Here is a 19,081-nt window from a genome sequence, read left to right as displayed (position 1 = left end):
AATTTTGGAATCATAATTTTAAAAAAATAAATAAAAAAAATTGGACATGCTTCACGGTTAATGTACCTGTGTGCGTGGAAAAAAACATGTAATCTAACATACGCATATATCAATATCAAAAAGCAATTTGAACCACCTAAAAATACTAAACGATGTAAAATACAAAATATATAGTTATATGAAATATGATCCAATTAAAAATACATGAAGCTCTATAATAAAATATATTTGACGTCGTCAATCAAAAATTAACTTGAGCATGACAACTTTTTGACATTAAATCAAATCATTGAAACGTATGCGTATAAAACAAAATTGAGGTTTCTTTAAGCGAAATAAAAGTATAGATCGGGTAAAATCAATCTTCATCATCGGAATCATCAAACTTTATCTTTGTAGCTTTGGGAGCATTAGAATCAATTTCCTTGAAATGGGCACCATATAACTTGGATTCCTGCATCAAGTTAACAATCAGATAGTGCTAGAATTCTAGGATGATTGCACATATCCTGCAGACGCGGGTAAGTCATGTTGATGCAGTTGGAATATAGTTAAAGGGTGCACAAGCACAATGAATCTCGAGGGTGCAAGAGAACAATGAATCTCGAGCTCAAATTGAATTTTTCTAAAGAGCATCAACCAACTAAAAAACTTATAATTGCGTTTGTAATAAATCTTACATATATACTAAAACCGTTATTTCAATTTTATAGACTATCTTGAAAACAATCTTGAAGACTATCTTGAAAACAATCTTGAAGCCTGACTAGAGAGCTCAGCTCGTGTACCAAACTAAGTCCCTTAGGCCAAATCATGGGCTGATATCACTAACACAAGCTTGTGTTCAAGCTTCATTGGGGGCTCGATCTAGTCAATGTCTAATACACGAAGGGGTAACATAACTAGCATGATGTGCGACAAAAGATGCTTCCCAATCACATAAAGAAGTTGGAAAAAAACGATCTGAAATGCCTATTTTGGCCCCTACTAAGAAAAGATATGCTCACTTTTTTCTTCACATGCGTCCCAAATTTTAGCAAGGCATCAGGTACAACCTGCTGAGCTTCCCTGAGAACGTTTACCAACTCCCCAGCAAGTCCCTGACAAGAGTTTAATAATATTCGTGTCATACACTAAAATATAGAAAAATCATGTTCCAAACAAGAAGATTGGTATATTTTCACTACCAAGATTAGAACATACCTTGTTCTCCTTTGTGAAGAAAGTGTGAGCCACTCCCTTCTTACCAGCTCGTCCAGTCCTACCAATTCTGTGCACGTAATCCTCTGTTGTGAGAGGAAAACTGTAGTTTATTACAACTTCGACATCAGGAATATCCAAACCTCGAGCAGCAACATCAGTTGCTATCTGAAGAAATTGAAAATCAAACCAGGTTCTGAAAATTAATGGTCATTGTTTGACAGCTCATCTTAGTGTGAATATGTGCATAGAGGACGCACAAAGGTTTAGCATCATTATTGGTAATTTTATTTAGTCAAACTGAATAATTATTACCTACCATTAGAGGACATGATCCCTCCTTAAACAATGACAATGCCTGTGTCCTTGCATGTTGTGCTTTATCGCCACTTATAGAAACAACTTTCCAACCCCTGGACAAGAAAAATAAACAGAAATTGTAAATAATGCAGATTAATAAAAAGTGAAATTAGAGATAATTAATCTCCATTCCTGAATCTGCAGATGAAGAAACATAGTCGCAAAAGTTGTGCTTCATTTAGCAGGAAAAATGATATGTGTAAATCAAAATCACCTTTTGTGAAGCATATTCTCAACCCTTGATGCTTCCTTCTTGTATAAAACAAAAACCAAAACTCTATTCCTGCAACAGGTTAAAACCCCAAATGAGAAGAATTTGGATAACAGCTGTTAATAAGAAATAATCCATGCTCGCTTTCTCTAGTATATAAACCAAAAAAAAGTTATATCATTCATAATTTTAAAAGAAAAAGGTCAAAAGAAATACAATTGAAATATAGAGCCAACTGATAATATACTTGAATGTTATTGAAAGTAGAGGAGACCTTAACTTTGCAAGTCCAGTTCCACAAATTTGGGAGCACACAGACACATTAGTTAGCACAACACTCAGAAGGGGATTTTGTCCACATAATGAATGTAGCAAAAAAATGATAAATATACTATACATAGAGGAGAGTGCTTAACTTTGGAAGCATATTCCACAACTTTGAAATCAAGCAGATACATTAGCATGTACGACACTCTAAGGAGATCTTTCTTCACACAACTAATGAAGCAAACAAATTAACAATATGTACATGTATATAGTTTGTTTGCTTCATTAGTTGTGTGAAGAAAGATCTCCTTAGAGTGTTTTTCTATTATAGAAGTATGAATAGAGGGGCAAAGTTTTTGCATTGTGAAATATCATTATTACCCATAATTTGTTCATTGGTGTGTGAAATGTCATGGCCATTTATGGAAAAAGTACGAATAGAGAGGAAAAGTTTTTGCATAGTAAAATATTGTTATTACCCATAATTTGTTTGGTGTGTGAAATGTGATGGGCATATTTGGAAATTAAAGAAAAATATTAAGGGTAAATAGGTAATAAAATTATATCATTACCATTAATTAGCACATCATTCATGGGAAAGAGGAATTGTTTATTACCACTAGAAAAGCATCAGTTTTTTTAAAAAATAATTAACAAATATAACTGATAATTTTTCTGAACTTTCGATAATTTACACTAAAAGTTTATGTAAAAAAAACTAATGATCGAATACCAAAATGTACAAATATTCAAAACCGATAATAGAATATTAAAATAAATTTATTATATAAATAAATTGTCACCACATGTGACGCACGTGCTTTTACTAGTGTATAGTATACACTAGTGTCTCTGTGTGTGTATGTGTGTGAATATATAAATACACGCACGAATGCACGCACATATATACACATATTTCAGTAAACTCACTTTCTAGACTTGTGGTATTTTTCTAGCAAATTCTGCAAGCGTTCATCACGTGCTCGATCCTCCAGCACCTATAACATCAAGAAAAATAAAAACTTACTCCGAATAAGCATTCAAAAAATATTGAGACACTCCTGGTTCACGCTAGTCCTTCTGTAATATCAACTCTCAGCCATACCTCCACTATTTGCAGGACATCGTGGTTGGCAGCTAAATCTTCTGAACCCACAACCACCTGAAACATGATTGCTTTAAAATTAAAAGGAAAGAAATAAGGTAGATGGTAATGTAACTCCCTCATAAAATGTATACCTTAACCGGGGAGGGATCCATGAATTCTTGAGCTAATTGATGCACAGGTAGTGGCCATGTTGCACTGAACATTGCCATTTGGCGAACTGCATAGAAAAGCCACATGGAATTACAAGTAAAATCAGGAAAAGAAAAGAAGACAGACCAAGAAAATCAAACTAGCTAAAGGAACATGAAAGTATAAATATAATCAAAACATAAGGTCAAGACAGTTACTTATTTGGAGCAAAAAGGAAATGTTATCATAAGTGGCTAAGTTTGATGTCATACCAGAACATGTTTGACTTAATATTGAGCGAACCTCAGGTTCAAATCCCATGTCAAGCATTCGATCAGCTTCATCCAAGACCTAAGTTGTCAATCATAGAAAAACAACTTTGAGTCATGTTTAGAAGTTATACAAGCATTTAAATACACGTGCATTTTACATTCCAAATACAGATGGGTTAAGCAAGCACAAACAAAAAGTTAAACAAAAATTAAATCATTTTATATGCAACTTTGGATGCCGAAGCACTTGGCTAGAAAGTGTTTTATCGAGCAAACCTTTTCTAAAGTACATTTCTTCAAAAAAAATATAGAAGCAATTTCACGTTTAGATACAGTAGTCAGTAGTAAAAAAGAGCTATTTCCTAATTCTTTAAACGGAAGCCCTAAGAGGCACTGAGGCATATATGATTGCTTTTGGATTTTGGCTTTTTGATTTTTATTTTAACTAAAAGACCACACACTACTTCTTTTAAGGGAAAAAAACTTACTATTCTAAGAAAAGCTGCTGCATTCAAACACTCTCATATGAAAAGGGGACCACTCAATCTCAATCGAGGTTCTTTCCTAAAATAATAGATAGGATCTGAATGACAAATTCCTGTTGATTGTATAACCCATCTAAATATCATCATGACTAAATAAAAATCATATCATGCTATGCTAAACTCATAAGTGGCTAAGTTTGTTCCACGAGACATCAATGTTTCAAAAATAGGCATTCTAGTTATATGTGATTGGATAATTAATTCCAACATATAAAGTGATTTGATGCCTATTTGAGTTGGAATTCAAAAAAATCTTACACCACAATAGTGCGACTCTTAATTATTCTCTCTCAAATAACCCCATACTTGTTGCCTAAAAGAACACTATAAAGAAGAATATTGGAGTCAATGAAATCAACAAGTAGCCCGCAGGGGAAAAACAAAACCCGGTCAACTGAGAATGCAATTTGCCATTCTCAATATACGCTATAAAATCAAAGACAGCAGAATAATTTTGTCACATACCACGTAAGAAACCTCCTTTAGATGGCATACTCCCATTTCAATCAAGTCCTTTAGACGACCAGGTGTCCCAATCACAATGTCCTAATGTAGATCCATATACGAGAGGCTGAGTTAATGATGTGTATTAATTAAATATATACAGGCACAAGCTGGTTAGAGTGATACATATGACACAATAAACAAGGACTATAATCTCACTTGACAATTACGAAAATAAATCCCATTAAGAAATGCCAGATGCATGATAACTTTATATCCCACATATACAATACAACAATTCAAACATGATGGCATACTGATTACTGCATACACTATATATCTGTCTCCAGAAGTGCAATTCGTGGGAAATCATAAAGTGATTTGTCTTCACTGTATTATTCATTTTTACCCTCAAATTAGAGCATATCGTTTAATAGCTACTTTTAGAACTTTTAAAGGTTTTCTGAAATACATATTCCCAGTCATAACTTTTCCACACCAGAGAGGAAATGAGGTGATACAACCTTGTGTAGAGATGGTAAAAGAGCCAGTTCTATGACAAATTTAATTGGCATGCGTTGAAACAAACCAAAGAGAACAGACCTCCAAAAATCATGTTCTTGAGGGGTTAAAAGATCAATTTGCATACACCATGAGGCTTAAGGACTATGGAGCTTAAAACTATTATTGCAAGTTAGTTACAATTGAACATCAAAATTACAGAGAGCAGGTTTGAATCATCAGAAAATATATACTTTCTAAGTTGACACAAAATAGATTCAAGATTGCCGCAAACTTACCACCCCAGATTTTAGAGCAGATATTTGGGGTCCTTTTGAAGTTCCTCCATATATACAAACTGACTGCACTCCACAAGGCCTCCCAGCATCACAAAGAACATCTGAAATCTAAAACAAAGAGGAACCATAATTATTGTTTCTGCATCATTCATAACGATTTTCCGAGCAGCTCATATTCATAATGTGTGACGGAAAAGTAACACGCAAATGGCAACAAGCCATTAGCAATAATCAGGTGGGAGGTGGAGTGTGCACAGTAAATCCATCCCTTCCCCTGCATAAAAAAAATCCATCCTGCATCCACAAATTGCATTTTGTATTGGGACAACAGTATTCGTGAAGAATTAAAGTTTGTTTATCCCAAAAACACAGAAACCCAAAACCTAATTTTGGGTACAGAAACCAAGAGTTTGAACACATCATTTTCACATGCACGTATAACAACAATATAAGGTCAGCATGGAAAAGACTCAATTAGGATGGGAGGTTCTAACTGGCATTGCCAAAATCCGTTCTCTCAGATTAATGCACATATAACAAGACCAGTTAACGTGTGCAGAAAAATACAAATATTTGCTTAATAACCAAAAGAATTGCACACCAAAAGAATTGCACATTCACTGGTACATATCACAAAACTGTTATAGTACCGTTACGCATAGGGGAGAACTTACTTGTTGAGCTAGCTCCCTTGTAGGCGAAAGAACAAGGCAAATCGGATTCCTTTTCACAGCAATTTTACTTTTTCGTCTGCTTAATACATTCATAATAGCAGGAACTCCAAATGCCAGTGTTTTACCTGATAAACCATCGACAAACTGTTACAACAAAAGCACAATGTAAACTCATATGCCTTGAGCAAATACAGATTAACAAGAAAATTTTACCAGACCCAGTGGCTGCTATTCCAATAAAATCACGACCATCGAGAAGAAAAGGCCATGAATGGGACTGAATTGGTGACGGTTTTTTAAAATTCTTACAACATTCCAGGACCTCGTTTGGGAGCCCTGATTCGGCAAAAGAATTCAATGTTGCGTATTTAGAATCTTTCACATTCTTTCCAGACACCACAACTCCACTGCCATGTCTAATCTCCTCAGTGACATTATCCGAACCTACTCCACTACAATTCTCCAGTTTTCTCAGTGTTTCAATTATGCCATTATTCGCACTCACGGTCTCCCCTCCTTTGTCTTTTTTCTTTTTCTTTTTTGTTATAGAAATCTCAGCTGACCCGTTCAGTACCTCTGCAACTTCTTCTTGCTTTTCTTTGTTTTTCTTCTTCTTCACAATATTCACGGTTTCAGTACCGAGTTCAGCTTCATTTTCTTCAATCTTTCTCTTTTGCTTGTTCCTTTTCGTTTTCTGCAGCTTGATTTCACCATTTTCCGTCGTGTTGTAGGCTTCTGCGTCAATTTTGTGGCCACCCATTACTAGTGCGGAAAGATAGATTGGAACTTGGAACCCTAAACCCTAGACGGAGGGGTGGAGCGTTTCTCTGATGTTTCTAGGGTTCTGGGTGTCCAGCCTCGAGGCCCTGATTGGCAATTTGCACAGTTGCCTTCATAAAAATTATTATTATTGTTTTTTTATACATGTATTATTATTGTTTTTAAAGAAAAAAAAATATTGTTTTCTGTAAATTGGTGTTTTTATTTTTTTTTGATAGGGTAGGACTCTTGTGAGACGATCTAACGAATTTTTATCAGTGAGACGGGTCAATCCTATCGATATTCACAATAAAAAGTAATGTTCTTGACATAAAAAATAATATTTTTTTATGGATGACCCAAGTAAGAGACCTGTCTCACAAAATACGACGACAGTCTCACACAAAGTTTTTCTTTTTTTATATTGATAGTATATCTTATCTCTATATATCAGCGAAAGACATGTACAAGATATATGTATAAAATAATGATTATTAATTATGATTATAATTATCAATATATTGAGTTGATTTATAAAATTTTATAATAATTTTTAATTATTAGTTAGATAAAGATAAAACAATTATATTAAATATATAATTTGTAAATATAATATTTGAATTTTTAAAGTGAATTATATATTATTATAGGCAAAATTTATATATTAGTATGATTACGTGAAGGACTATTATTACATTACTCCTATGTACCTTAAATATTCATTGACCATGTTTTGCTTGTAGCTATTGAACAATATGCTCTAATTTGGAATTATTAGTTCATATTTGAAATTATTAGTTCGCTCGTCTGTTTTTTCAGACGCTGAAGATGTAGTGGTTCATATTTTTTGTTGGAAGGAGTTGTGGAATTTGGAATTATTAGTTCGCTCGTCTGTTTTTTTTTCAAGTTTTGTTATCTTGCATGTTTGTCAAATCGCACTCAATTACTCAGGTCGACACCTGGATTTAGATTTTTTTTATTTGTTAATAACAATTAGCAGAATTCAGTTATACGTAATGATCAATGCAAAGTTCTCTCAGATAATGTCATCTCGTTTTTTAACTCTATATATGTATATATATATTAAAATGCAGAGATTATTTTCAGGGCATTTACACTTGCTATGGTTTACTTTACATTTGACAGATTGAAAATATTCGGACCTGCAGTCATTGTAGCACTACTGGTTCTGCTTCCAGCGAATGCATCCGGTGGTACTGCTACGTTAGCATGCTTGCTGAGAAAAGAAATACCATGATTGAATTTCGGGTTCTTTATCCACACATCACTGGAGTACTTGTTCACGTTTTGGATTTATTTCATGCTTTATAAGGAATATGGTAAAGTTGCGTCAATGCAACTAAATTATTTTGCTGTGTGCTGAACAATTCACTGTGAGTTCGACTATTAATGACATTTCCAATCAAAGAATCCTGCTCTTAGTGTTCATTTGTTTGTAAAAGTGATATAGCCCGTCTTTTAAGAATGAGTCACATCTGTTCTTATTCCGTGTTTGATGGTGCAAATGATGCTAAATAAGTTTGCTAAACTAGTTAGAAAAAGAAACCGTCTTCAAAATTGGCTGGACTACACACATTGACTTTTTCAATGATAATAACAATCCACGTGTCGATAAATTGTTGGTTTGACTATCCTTTGAAACTTCAAAACACGCAACTTTTTTTAGTGTTTAGACCATTCGAAGAACCAAATAAAGTTCGATAGTAGATCCTTCTCTCCACCCTTTTTTCCTCTTCTTTTGGTTCTGCGCGTGCATATGATAAAACTACCGTTTCTGACCAGGGAAGATACCATGATGAAATCCCAGAAATTATTGAGCATAAACACCGTTTTCTGGATTCTTTTTAGCTTATTGGTCTCCCAAGTCGCATGCCTTGACACCATAAAACAAGGGGAACAGCTGAATTTTACTTCTCAGTTAGTTTCTCAAAGAAATAATTTCACCTTGGGGTTCTATACACCAAAAGACAGTAACGAGAGTTACGTAGCCGTATGGTACACGGCTCGAGATTCCTTTCCGGTGTGGATTGGCAATAGGGATGATGCTGTTGGCAACGACTCCAGCCCCATTCTTACGATAAGTGACACCGGTGCGTTGATTATCGTGCACCGTGGAGGAAACGATCCTATCACGCTATATGCAGGCGGGGCGAGCCGTAACGCGTCTGCGACTTTGTTGGAGTCTGGGAACTTTGTGGTAACCGATGGCTCTTCAGGCACTGTTTTGTGGCAGAGTTTTGATTATCCGACTGATACATTACTTCCGGGGATGAAACTCGGATTGGACCACAGGACCGGGAGAAAATGGACACTCACTTCTTGGTTTGGGGATAACAATCCTGCGTCTGGTCCTTTCACGCTTGAATGGGATAAGAGTGCACGCGGACTTGTGGTTAGACGACGAGGGGTGGTTTATTGGACTGGTGGTGCGATGAAGGATTATTATGGCGAGTCGGGCGATTTTAAGTATCAAGTCAAGACTTTTGAGAACTTGAATTTTGACCCGGATCCATGGAACTGGAACTATAACTTCACAAATGTAACAACTCGGGACGAGGAATATTTTGCCTATTCGCTTTTCCAAGATCCGCGCTGGACACCTGAAGACCGGAAGGTTATTTCAGGATGGAGACTGGTCTATACGGGGGACATTTCCGACACTGATAATTTCAGGTCTTACATCGTAATGGTTAGTCTTTGTTATGGTTATCGTCCCGTTGGTTATAAAGGGTGTGATCTTTGGCGACAGCCGATGTGCAGGAATAGTCCTGAGACATTTGTTTTGAGGTCTGGCGGCTTTTTAGAGAGAAGTGGACTTGTTGCTTCTTCGGTTGACGTTAAGAATTCGAGCCTAAGTTTTAGCGACTGTCGGGAGAATTGCTGGAATAACTGTGACTGTTTCGGATTTTATGGGTATGAATCCGGGTGCATTTATTGGACAGGCAAAGATTTGCAGTTTCAGCAGAGTCTTGATGGCTCTGAAGTTCGAAAATATGTTATTAGTTCTATATCTTCGGATAAAGGTAAGTTGAAATAAATTCCTGCTAATTGATCAGTCGAGAAAATTGGTAGCATAGAAATGAGAACTCAAATTTCATGTCTCGTAACTCAAAAGAACACGAATCTTCCAACAATGTTAAATCCTAAGTTCTCCCTGTACTGAGATGAGAACTAATCCCACTCGTAAACTTAATGGCAGGTGCGAGTAAGCGGAGACGGATAATCATTGCGGTAGTAGTTCCTATAGGGCTGCTTTTTTTGGGCACAGCTCTGTTTCTTCTGCTGAGGTTTAGGCAAGGTAAGATTCTGGTATTTGAATATTGTCAAATGTAGATATAGCAAAAGGATGGATTTCATTTTTATTTAAGTCAAATTATCTGTACAAGTACTATTATATGTATCAGTTAAAGGATCCCTTTGCTGACGTAAACTAGCCAACCAATGAAAAACGTTGAACAAAAGAAAATGAACGACGTTGACTCAACGGCAAAGAATGAAGCACTAAAATAGAGCACAACTTCACTGATATGCAAGCATCATTTTGTTCAATTAATTTCAAATTCTTTCGAGATCTTTATTTCCATTTGGTGTGAATGATCATCTAACAGGGAAAAAAAGAGAGGAAGAAGTGCAGGAACTCCTGACATTAGAGGGATATACTGGCACATATGAGCTTGAAGATGGAGGAGCAAAGGGCCATGATCTTAGACTCTTCACATATGCATCTATTCTTGCTGCTACAGATAACTTCTCCTCTAAGAATAAACTGGGAGAGGGTGGTTTTGGCCCAGTTTATAAGGTATAATTAATAATTACTCGGTTTCTTTGAATATTAAATGAACATTCTTGATTAAAAGTTATCTATTTGATGATGCATCCCTCTTTTGATGTCATTTTTTGAAAAAATTTCTGTTTACAGGGCGTGACACCTGAAAAGCACCACATAGCAGTAAAGGTTCTGTCACGAAGCTCAGGACAGGGATTGCTTGAGTTTAAAAACGAGCTAATACTTATTTCAAAATTGCAACATATCAACCTTGTGAAACTAATAGGCTTCTCCATTCATGGAGATGATAAAATTATAGTATATGACTATATGCCTAACAAGAGTCTCGACGTCTTTCTCTTCGGTATGTAACTTTTATTTTCCTAGTATCAATTAAAGAACAACAGATCTAGATACCCAGTACATAAGACAATATCTGTTTTTATGGCACAACAGATTCATCCAAGAGGGGGCTACTGGATTGGCTCAAACGTTTCACTATTATCGAAGGGATTGCTCAAGGACTACTATATCTGCACAAGTACTCGCGCCTGAGGATAGTTCATCGAGACCTGAAGTCAGGTAACATATTACTCGATGAAGGTATGAATCCCAAGATTTCTGATTTTGGTCTCGCAAGAATCTTTAAGCAAAGTACCAGTGAAGCCAACACAGAAAGGCGTGTTGGGACCTAGTAAGAAACATATTATCATCCATCTATACAATAATTTTTGAAGTTTCTTTATTTTCCTGATTTTGATAGAATGCTCTGCATTTGTAGTGGTTATATGGCACCTGAGTATGCAATGCAGGGGATATTTTCTTTGAAATCAGATGTTTACAGTTTTGGAGTTCTTGTTCTTGAGATTGTGAGTGGCAGAAAAAACAACAGCTTCCACGACATTCAAGGACCTCTGAATCTTGTGGAACATGTAAGCATTTTTTTACCATCGAACCTTTTTACATTTCCCTCAAACTCGTCCCTCTTTCTCATTAAGTTTCTGGCTTCGTCCTGCAATTATTTACCCTCAAAACAACCACCAACACAAGCTACTTTTCTCATTCTTCAGGCTTGGGAGCTATGGAGCAATGATTCTGCTGCAGAATTGATGGATCCAACACTGAGGGGTTCATGCAATATTCAACAACTACACAGATGCATTCATATCGGCCTTTTGTGCGTAGAGAATAATGTGGTTGACCGACCGAGCATAGAAGATGCTATATCCATGTTGAAGAATGAAATGAAGGATATGCCCATGCCCAAGAATCCAGCTTTCATAACAAGAAATAGCGTGATTGAATTAAATAAGAAGATATCACCACAAAATAACTACTCAGTCAATGAAATCTCACTTACTCAAACAGAAGAAGGAAGATAAATTCTTAGTTTAAATTGGTATTGCAGTTTGTTGAATTTTCTTGCTGCTGTTTCAATATTGGTCAAGCATTATTATTTGTAAAAGGTGGTGTTATTTCAGACAGGGAAATGTAAGTCACTAAAGTGGTAAAGGTGAAGTGTATGTGTGAGAAAAATGAAAAGTGTGTAATCATATCACCTGTTGGAGGAGATACCTGAAAATACAAGTGTGCTTTTGTATTTCCAGTGCGTCGGTATCTAAGTTGAGGTTAAAAAAAAAATCTTGGCCACCGATGCTCCTAGGGTACTATCCTTCGAACGAAAAAGATGATCGAGTGCCATTATCCTTGAATTCTAGTTATTGAAGGTACACTCTCATTATTTTATACTTTCGGAAAATATCTTTAAATTATTTTCTAACTTGAGAGTCGAAATATTTACGTCAGACAACCACCGGCGTCTTTGATGTGTGTTCGTGACGTATGTGATAACCCACAAAAATTCAAGGGGCCAACTGCTCGGAGAATGAATTAGCTATGCGACTTTCTTTATTTCTGTATTTGTAACCTCAGATCTTATTAGAATTGACATTATATGCGCTCAATGTGATTCGACATTATATTAGCTACAAAGATTAAAAACACAGAAAACACAAACAGAAAGGGAGAAATGCAATTTTGGACAAACAACTAATTGAAAAGCAGGCGTTTGGCAGTTAAATGAGGCATGCATTTCAAGATATTGCAGCCCTTTTTAGAGGCAAAACAAGAAGAAAAAAAAAAGGAACAATATTGCAGAAAATCAAAGGTAACGTTTCAGATATTCACGCATTCTAGTGTAGCGAACTTGAGGATAAAGTTGTGAAGCTTCTTCTCCATTTTCACCAATCTCAAAGTTTATTAGGCTTCCTTCGTAGAAAATATGATAGAAATGTCCCATTCCAACTTGCATAGCAAAGTTGTCACTCCCTGCATTTAATTCGCATTATGTCAAGGATCGAGAATAGAAAATAGACGAGCAATCACAAATACATGAAAAAAAATGCGATTTTAATTTTTACCTTTTAATTGAACTAGGAAGTCTTCTTCTGAAATGGTGATTTTCTCCAGTGTTGTTCCCGCAAGATCCTCCCATATTTCGACCAACTCTCTTTGAGTTAGAATGTTTTCCGGTGGCCTCAAGTACAAGGTCTTGTTCAACGTACGAGGGTCATCGATGGACTTTATCGTATAAGTTGCTATATCATCTTCATCCATATAGNTTAGATAAAGATAAAACAATTATATTAAATATATAATTTGTAAATATAATATTTGAATTTTTAAAGTGAATTATATATTATTATAGGCAAAATTTATATATTAGTATGATTACGTGAAGGACTATTATTACATTACTCCTATGTACCTTAAATATTCATTGACCATGTTTTGCTTGTAGCTATTGAACAATATGCTCTAATTTGGAATTATTAGTTCATATTTGAAATTATTAGTTCGCTCGTCTGTTTTTTCAGACGCTGAAGATGTAGTGGTTCATATTTTTTGTTGGAAGGAGTTGTGGAATTTGGAATTATTAGTTCGCTCGTCTGTTTTTTTTTCAAGTTTTGTTATCTTGCATGTTTGTCAAATCGCACTCAATTACTCAGGTCGACACCTGGATTTAGATTTTTTTTATTTGTTAATAACAATTAGCAGAATTCAGTTATACGTAATGATCAATGCAAAGTTCTCTCAGATAATGTCATCTCGTTTTTTAACTCTATATATGTATATATATATTAAAATGCAGAGATTATTTTCAGGGCATTTACACTTGCTATGGTTTACTTTACATTTGACAGATTGAAAATATTCGGACCTGCAGTCATTGTAGCACTACTGGTTCTGCTTCCAGCGAATGCATCCGGTGGTACTGCTACGTTAGCATGCTTGCTGAGAAAAGAAATACCATGATTGAATTTCGGGTTCTTTATCCACACATCACTGGAGTACTTGTTCACGTTTTGGATTTATTTCATGCTTTATAAGGAATATGGTAAAGTTGCGTCAATGCAACTAAATTATTTTGCTGTGTGCTGAACAATTCACTGTGAGTTCGACTATTAATGACATTTCCAATCAAAGAATCCTGCTCTTAGTGTTCATTTGTTTGTAAAAGTGATATAGCCCGTCTTTTAAGAATGAGTCACATCTGTTCTTATTCCGTGTTTGATGGTGCAAATGATGCTAAATAAGTTTGCTAAACTAGTTAGAAAAAGAAACCGTCTTCAAAATTGGCTGGACTACACACATTGACTTTTTCAATGATAATAACAATCCACGTGTCGATAAATTGTTGGTTTGACTATCCTTTGAAACTTCAAAACACGCAACTTTTTTTAGTGTTTAGACCATTCGAAGAACCAAATAAAGTTCGATAGTAGATCCTTCTCTCCACCCTTTTTTCCTCTTCTTTTGGTTCTGCGCGTGCATATGATAAAACTACCGTTTCTGACCAGGGAAGATACCATGATGAAATCCCAGAAATTATTGAGCATAAACACCGTTTTCTGGATTCTTTTTAGCTTATTGGTCTCCCAAGTCGCATGCCTTGACACCATAAAACAAGGGGAACAGCTGAATTTTACTTCTCAGTTAGTTTCTCAAAGAAATAATTTCACCTTGGGGTTCTATACACCAAAAGACAGTAACGAGAGTTACGTAGCCGTATGGTACACGGCTCGAGATTCCTTTCCGGTGTGGATTGGCAATAGGGATGATGCTGTTGGCAACGACTCCAGCCCCATTCTTACGATAAGTGACACCGGTGCGTTGATTATCGTGCACCGTGGAGGAAACGATCCTATCACGCTATATGCAGGCGGGGCGAGCCGTAACGCGTCTGCGACTTTGTTGGAGTCTGGGAACTTTGTGGTAACCGATGGCTCTTCAGGCACTGTTTTGTGGCAGAGTTTTGATTATCCGACTGATACATTACTTCCGGGGATGAAACTCGGATTGGACCACAGGACCGGGAGAAAATGGACACTCACTTCTTGGTTTGGGGATAACAATCCTGCGTCTGGTCCTTTCACGCTTGAATGGGATAAGAGTGCACGCGGACTTGTGGTTAGACGACGAGGGGTGGTTTATTGGACTGGTGGTGCGATGAAGGATTATTATGGCGAGTCGGGCGATTTTAAGTATCAAGTCAAGACTTTTGAGAACTTGAATTTTGACCCGGATCCATGGAACTGGAACTATAACTTCACAAATGTAACAACTCGGGACGAGGAATATTTTGCCTATTCGCTTTTCCAAGATCCGCGCTGGACACCTGAAGACCGGAAGGTTATTTCAGGATGGAGACTGGTCTATACGGGGGACATTTCCGACACTGATAATTTCAGGTCTTACATCGTAATGGTTAGTCTTTGTTATGGTTATCGTCCCGTTGGTTATAAAGGGTGTGATCTTTGGCGACAGCCGATGTGCAGGAATAGTCCTGAGACATTTGTTTTGAGGTCTGGCGGCTTTTTAGAGAGAAGTGGACTTGTTGCTTCTTCGGTTGACGTTAAGAATTCGAGCCTAAGTTTTAGCGACTGTCGGGAGAATTGCTGGAATAACTGTGACTGTTTCGGATTTTATGGGTATGAATCCGGGTGCATTTATTGGACAGGCAAAGATTTGCAGTTTCAGCAGAGTCTTGATGGCTCTGAAGTTCGAAAATATGTTATTAGTTCTATATCTTCGGATAAAGGTAAGTTGAAATAAATTCCTGCTAATTGATCAGTCGAGAAAATTGGTAGCATAGAAATGAGAACTCAAATTTCATGTCTCGTAACTCAAAAGAACACGAATCTTCCAACAATGTTAAATCCTAAGTTCTCCCTGTACTGAGATGAGAACTAATCCCACTCGTAAACTTAATGGCAGGTGCGAGTAAGCGGAGACGGATAATCATTGCGGTAGTAGTTCCTATAGGGCTGCTTTTTTTGGGCACAGCTCTGTTTCTTCTGCTGAGGTTTAGGCAAGGTAAGATTCTGGTATTTGAATATTGTCAAATGTAGATATAGCAAAAGGATGGATTTCATTTTTATTTAAGTCAAATTATCTGTACAAGTACTATTATATGTATCAGTTAAAGGATCCCTTTGCTGACGTAAACTAGCCAACCAATGAAAAACGTTGAACAAAAGAAAATGAACGACGTTGACTCAACGGCAAAGAATGAAGCACTAAAATAGAGCACAACTTCACTGATATGCAAGCATCATTTTGTTCAATTAATTTCAAATTCTTTCGAGATCTTTATTTCCATTTGGTGTGAATGATCATCTAACAGGGAAAAAAAGAGAGGAAGAAGTGCAGGAACTCCTGACATTAGAGGGATATACTGGCACATATGAGCTTGAAGATGGAGGAGCAAAGGGCCATGATCTTAGACTCTTCACATATGCATCTATTCTTGCTGCTACAGATAACTTCTCCTCTAAGAATAAACTGGGAGAGGGTGGTTTTGGCCCAGTTTATAAGGTATAATTAATAATTACTCGGTTTCTTTGAATATTAAATGAACATTCTTGATTAAAAGTTATCTATTTGATGATGCATCCCTCTTTTGATGTCATTTTTTGAAAAAATTTCTGTTTACAGGGCGTGACACCTGAAAAGCACCACATAGCAGTAAAGGTTCTGTCACGAAGCTCAGGACAGGGATTGCTTGAGTTTAAAAACGAGCTAATACTTATTTCAAAATTGCAACATATCAACCTTGTGAAACTAATAGGCTTCTCCATTCATGGAGATGATAAAATTATAGTATATGACTATATGCCTAACAAGAGTCTCGACGTCTTTCTCTTCGGTATGTAACTTTTATTTTCCTAGTATCAATTAAAGAACAACAGATCTAGATACCCAGTACATAAGACAATATCTGTTTTTATGGCACAACAGATTCATCCAAGAGGGGGCTACTGGATTGGCTCAAACGTTTCACTATTATCGAAGGGATTGCTCAAGGACTACTATATCTGCACAAGTACTCGCGCCTGAGGATAGTTCATCGAGACCTGAAGTCAGGTAACATATTACTCGATGAAGGTATGAATCCCAAGATTTCTGATTTTGGTCTCGCAAGAATCTTTAAGCAAAGTACCAGTGAAGCCAACACAGAAAGGCGTGTTGGGACCTAGTAAGAAACATATTATCATCCATCTATACAATAATTTTTGAAGTTTCTTTATTTTCCTGATTTTGATAGAATGCTCTGCATTTGTAGTGGTTATATGGCACCTGAGTATGCAATGCAGGGGATATTTTCTTTGAAATCAGATGTTTACAGTTTTGGAGTTCTTGTTCTTGAGATTGTGAGTGGCAGAAAAAACAACAGCTTCCACGACATTCAAGGACCTCTGAATCTTGTGGAACATGTAAGCATTTTTTTACCATCGAACCTTTTTACATTTCCCTCAAACTCGTCCCTCTTTCTCATTAAGTTTCTGGCTTCGTCCTGCAATTATTTACCCTCAAAACAACCACCAACACAAGCTACTTTTCTCATTCTTCAGGCTTGGGAGCTATGGAGCAATGATTCTGCTGCAGAATTGATGGATCCAACACTGAGGGGTTCATGCAATATTCAACAACTACACAGATGCATTCATATCGGCCTTTTGTGCGTAGAGAATAATGTGGTTGACCGACCGAGCATAGAAGATGCTATATCCATGTTGAAGAATGAAATGAAGGATATGCCCATGCCCAAGAATCCAGCTTTCATAACAAGAAATAGCGTGATTGAATTAAATAAGAAGATATCACCACAAAATAACTACTCAGTCAATGAAATCTCACTTACTCAAACAGAAGAAGGAAGATAAATTCTTAGTTTAAATTGGTATTGCAGTTTGTTGAATTTTCTTGCTGCTGTTTCAATATTGGTCAAGCATTATTATTTGTAAAAGGTGGTGTTATTTCAGACAGGGAAATGTAAGTCACTAAAGTGGTAAAGGTGAAGTGTATGTGTGAGAAAAATGAAAAGTGTGTAATCATATCACCTGTTGGAGGAGATACCTGAAAATACAAGTGTGCTTTTGTATTTCCAGTGCGTCGGTATCTAAGTTGAGGTTAAAAAAAAAATCTTGGCCACCGATGCTCCTAGGGTACTATCCTTCGAACGAAAAAGATGATCGAGTGCCATTATCCTTGAATTCTAGTTATTGAAGGTACACTCTCATTATTTTATACTTTCGGAAAATATCTTTAAATTATTTTCTAACTTGAGAGTCGAAATATTTACGTCAGACAACCACCGGCGTCTTTGATGTGTGTTCGTGACGTATGTGATAACCCACAAAAATTCAAGGGGCCAACTGCTCGGAGAATGAATTAGCTATGCGACTTTCTTTATTTCTGTATTTGTAACCTCAGATCTTATTAGAATTGACATTATATGCGCTCAATGTGATTCGACATTATATTAGCTACAAAGATTAAAAACACAGAAAACACAAACAGAAAGGGAGAAATGCAATTTTGGACAAACAACTAATTGAAAAGCAGGCGTTTGGCAGTTAAATGAGGCATGCATTTCAAGATATTGCAGCCCTTTTTAGAGGCAAAACAAGAAGAAAAAAAAAAGGAACAATATTGCAGAAAATCAAAGGTAACGTTTCAGATATTCACGCATTCTAGTGTAGCGAACTTGAGGATAAAGTTGTGAAGCTTCTTCTCCATTTTCACCAATCTCAAAGTTTATTAGGCTTCCTTCGTAGAAAATATGATAGAAATGTCCCATTCCAACTTGCATAGCAAAGTTGTCACTCCCTGCATTTAATTCGCATTATGTCAAGGATCGAGAATAGAAAATAGACGAGCAATCACAAATACATGAAAAAAAATGCGATTTTAATTTTTACCTTTTAATTGAACTAGGAAGTCTTCTTCTGAAATGGTGATTTTCTCCAGTGTTGTTCCCGCAAGATCCTCCCATATTTCGACCAACTCTCTTTGAGTTAGAATGTTTTCCGGTGGCCTCAAGTACAAGGTCTTGTTCAACGTACGAGGGTCATCGATGGACTTTATCGTATAAGTTGCTATATCATCTTCATCCATATAGACCACTAGTATTATAAAAAATATATAAGTTGCATTTTTATGTGAGGTCCAAGATTTATATA

At 36.3% G+C, this 19,081-nt stretch overlaps 2 protein-coding genes and 2 long non-coding RNA genes across 4 annotated transcripts; 1 reads left to right on the top strand and 3 right to left on the bottom strand.

Moving 5' to 3' along the window:
• Nucleotides 1-155: 155 nt before the first annotated feature.
• LOC140968020 (DEAD-box ATP-dependent RNA helicase 5) lies at nt 156-6,885 on the bottom strand. The gene is made up of 13 exons (XM_073428856.1): nt 6,224-6,885; nt 6,011-6,135; nt 5,337-5,444; nt 4,558-4,638; nt 3,548-3,626; nt 3,278-3,363; nt 3,144-3,200; nt 2,969-3,036; nt 1,775-1,843; nt 1,520-1,613; nt 1,204-1,368; nt 1,008-1,100; nt 156-454 (listed from the first exon to the last, which is right to left on the bottom strand). The coding sequence occupies exons 1-13, from the start codon at nt 6,768-6,770 to the stop codon at nt 359-361; spliced, it is 1,668 nt and encodes a 555-aa protein (XP_073284957.1). The 5' UTR covers nt 6,771-6,885; the 3' UTR covers nt 156-358.
• Nucleotides 6,886-8,407: 1,522 nt separating this feature from the next.
• LOC140967983 (uncharacterized) lies at nt 8,408-18,002 on the top strand. The gene is made up of 15 exons (XM_073428811.1): nt 8,408-9,813; nt 9,990-10,088; nt 10,399-10,589; nt 10,710-10,920; nt 11,013-11,250; nt 11,338-11,488; nt 11,627-11,935; nt 13,760-13,906; nt 14,301-15,657; nt 15,834-15,932; nt 16,243-16,433; nt 16,554-16,764; nt 16,857-17,094; nt 17,182-17,332; nt 17,471-18,002. Exons 1-15 carry the CDS (start codon nt 8,547-8,549, stop codon nt 17,780-17,782), a joined length of 5,172 nt encoding a protein of 1,723 aa, XP_073284912.1. The 5' UTR covers nt 8,408-8,546; the 3' UTR covers nt 17,783-18,002.
• Nucleotides 12,570-13,170, bottom strand: LOC140967990 (uncharacterized). Its single transcript, XR_012173676.1, has 2 exons — nt 12,977-13,170; nt 12,570-12,884 (listed from the first exon to the last, which is right to left on the bottom strand). It is a non-coding gene; the product is annotated as an uncharacterized lncRNA (long non-coding RNA).
• A 411-nt stretch (nt 18,003-18,413) lies between the features above and the next one.
• On the bottom strand, nt 18,414-19,040 carry LOC140968038 (uncharacterized). The gene is made up of 2 exons (XR_012173683.1): nt 18,821-19,040; nt 18,414-18,728 (listed from the first exon to the last, which is right to left on the bottom strand). It is a non-coding gene; the product is annotated as an uncharacterized lncRNA (long non-coding RNA).
• Between the last annotated feature and the right edge of the window lie 41 nt (nt 19,041-19,081).

Source organism: Primulina huaijiensis, unplaced genomic scaffold, assembly GCF_012295235.1.
Source record: "Primulina huaijiensis isolate GDHJ02 unplaced genomic scaffold, ASM1229523v2 scaffold32015, whole genome shotgun sequence".
NCBI classification, from domain to species: Eukaryota; Viridiplantae; Streptophyta; class Magnoliopsida; order Lamiales; family Gesneriaceae; genus Primulina; species Primulina huaijiensis.
This window is presented reverse-complemented; position numbering and strand designations above follow the sequence as displayed.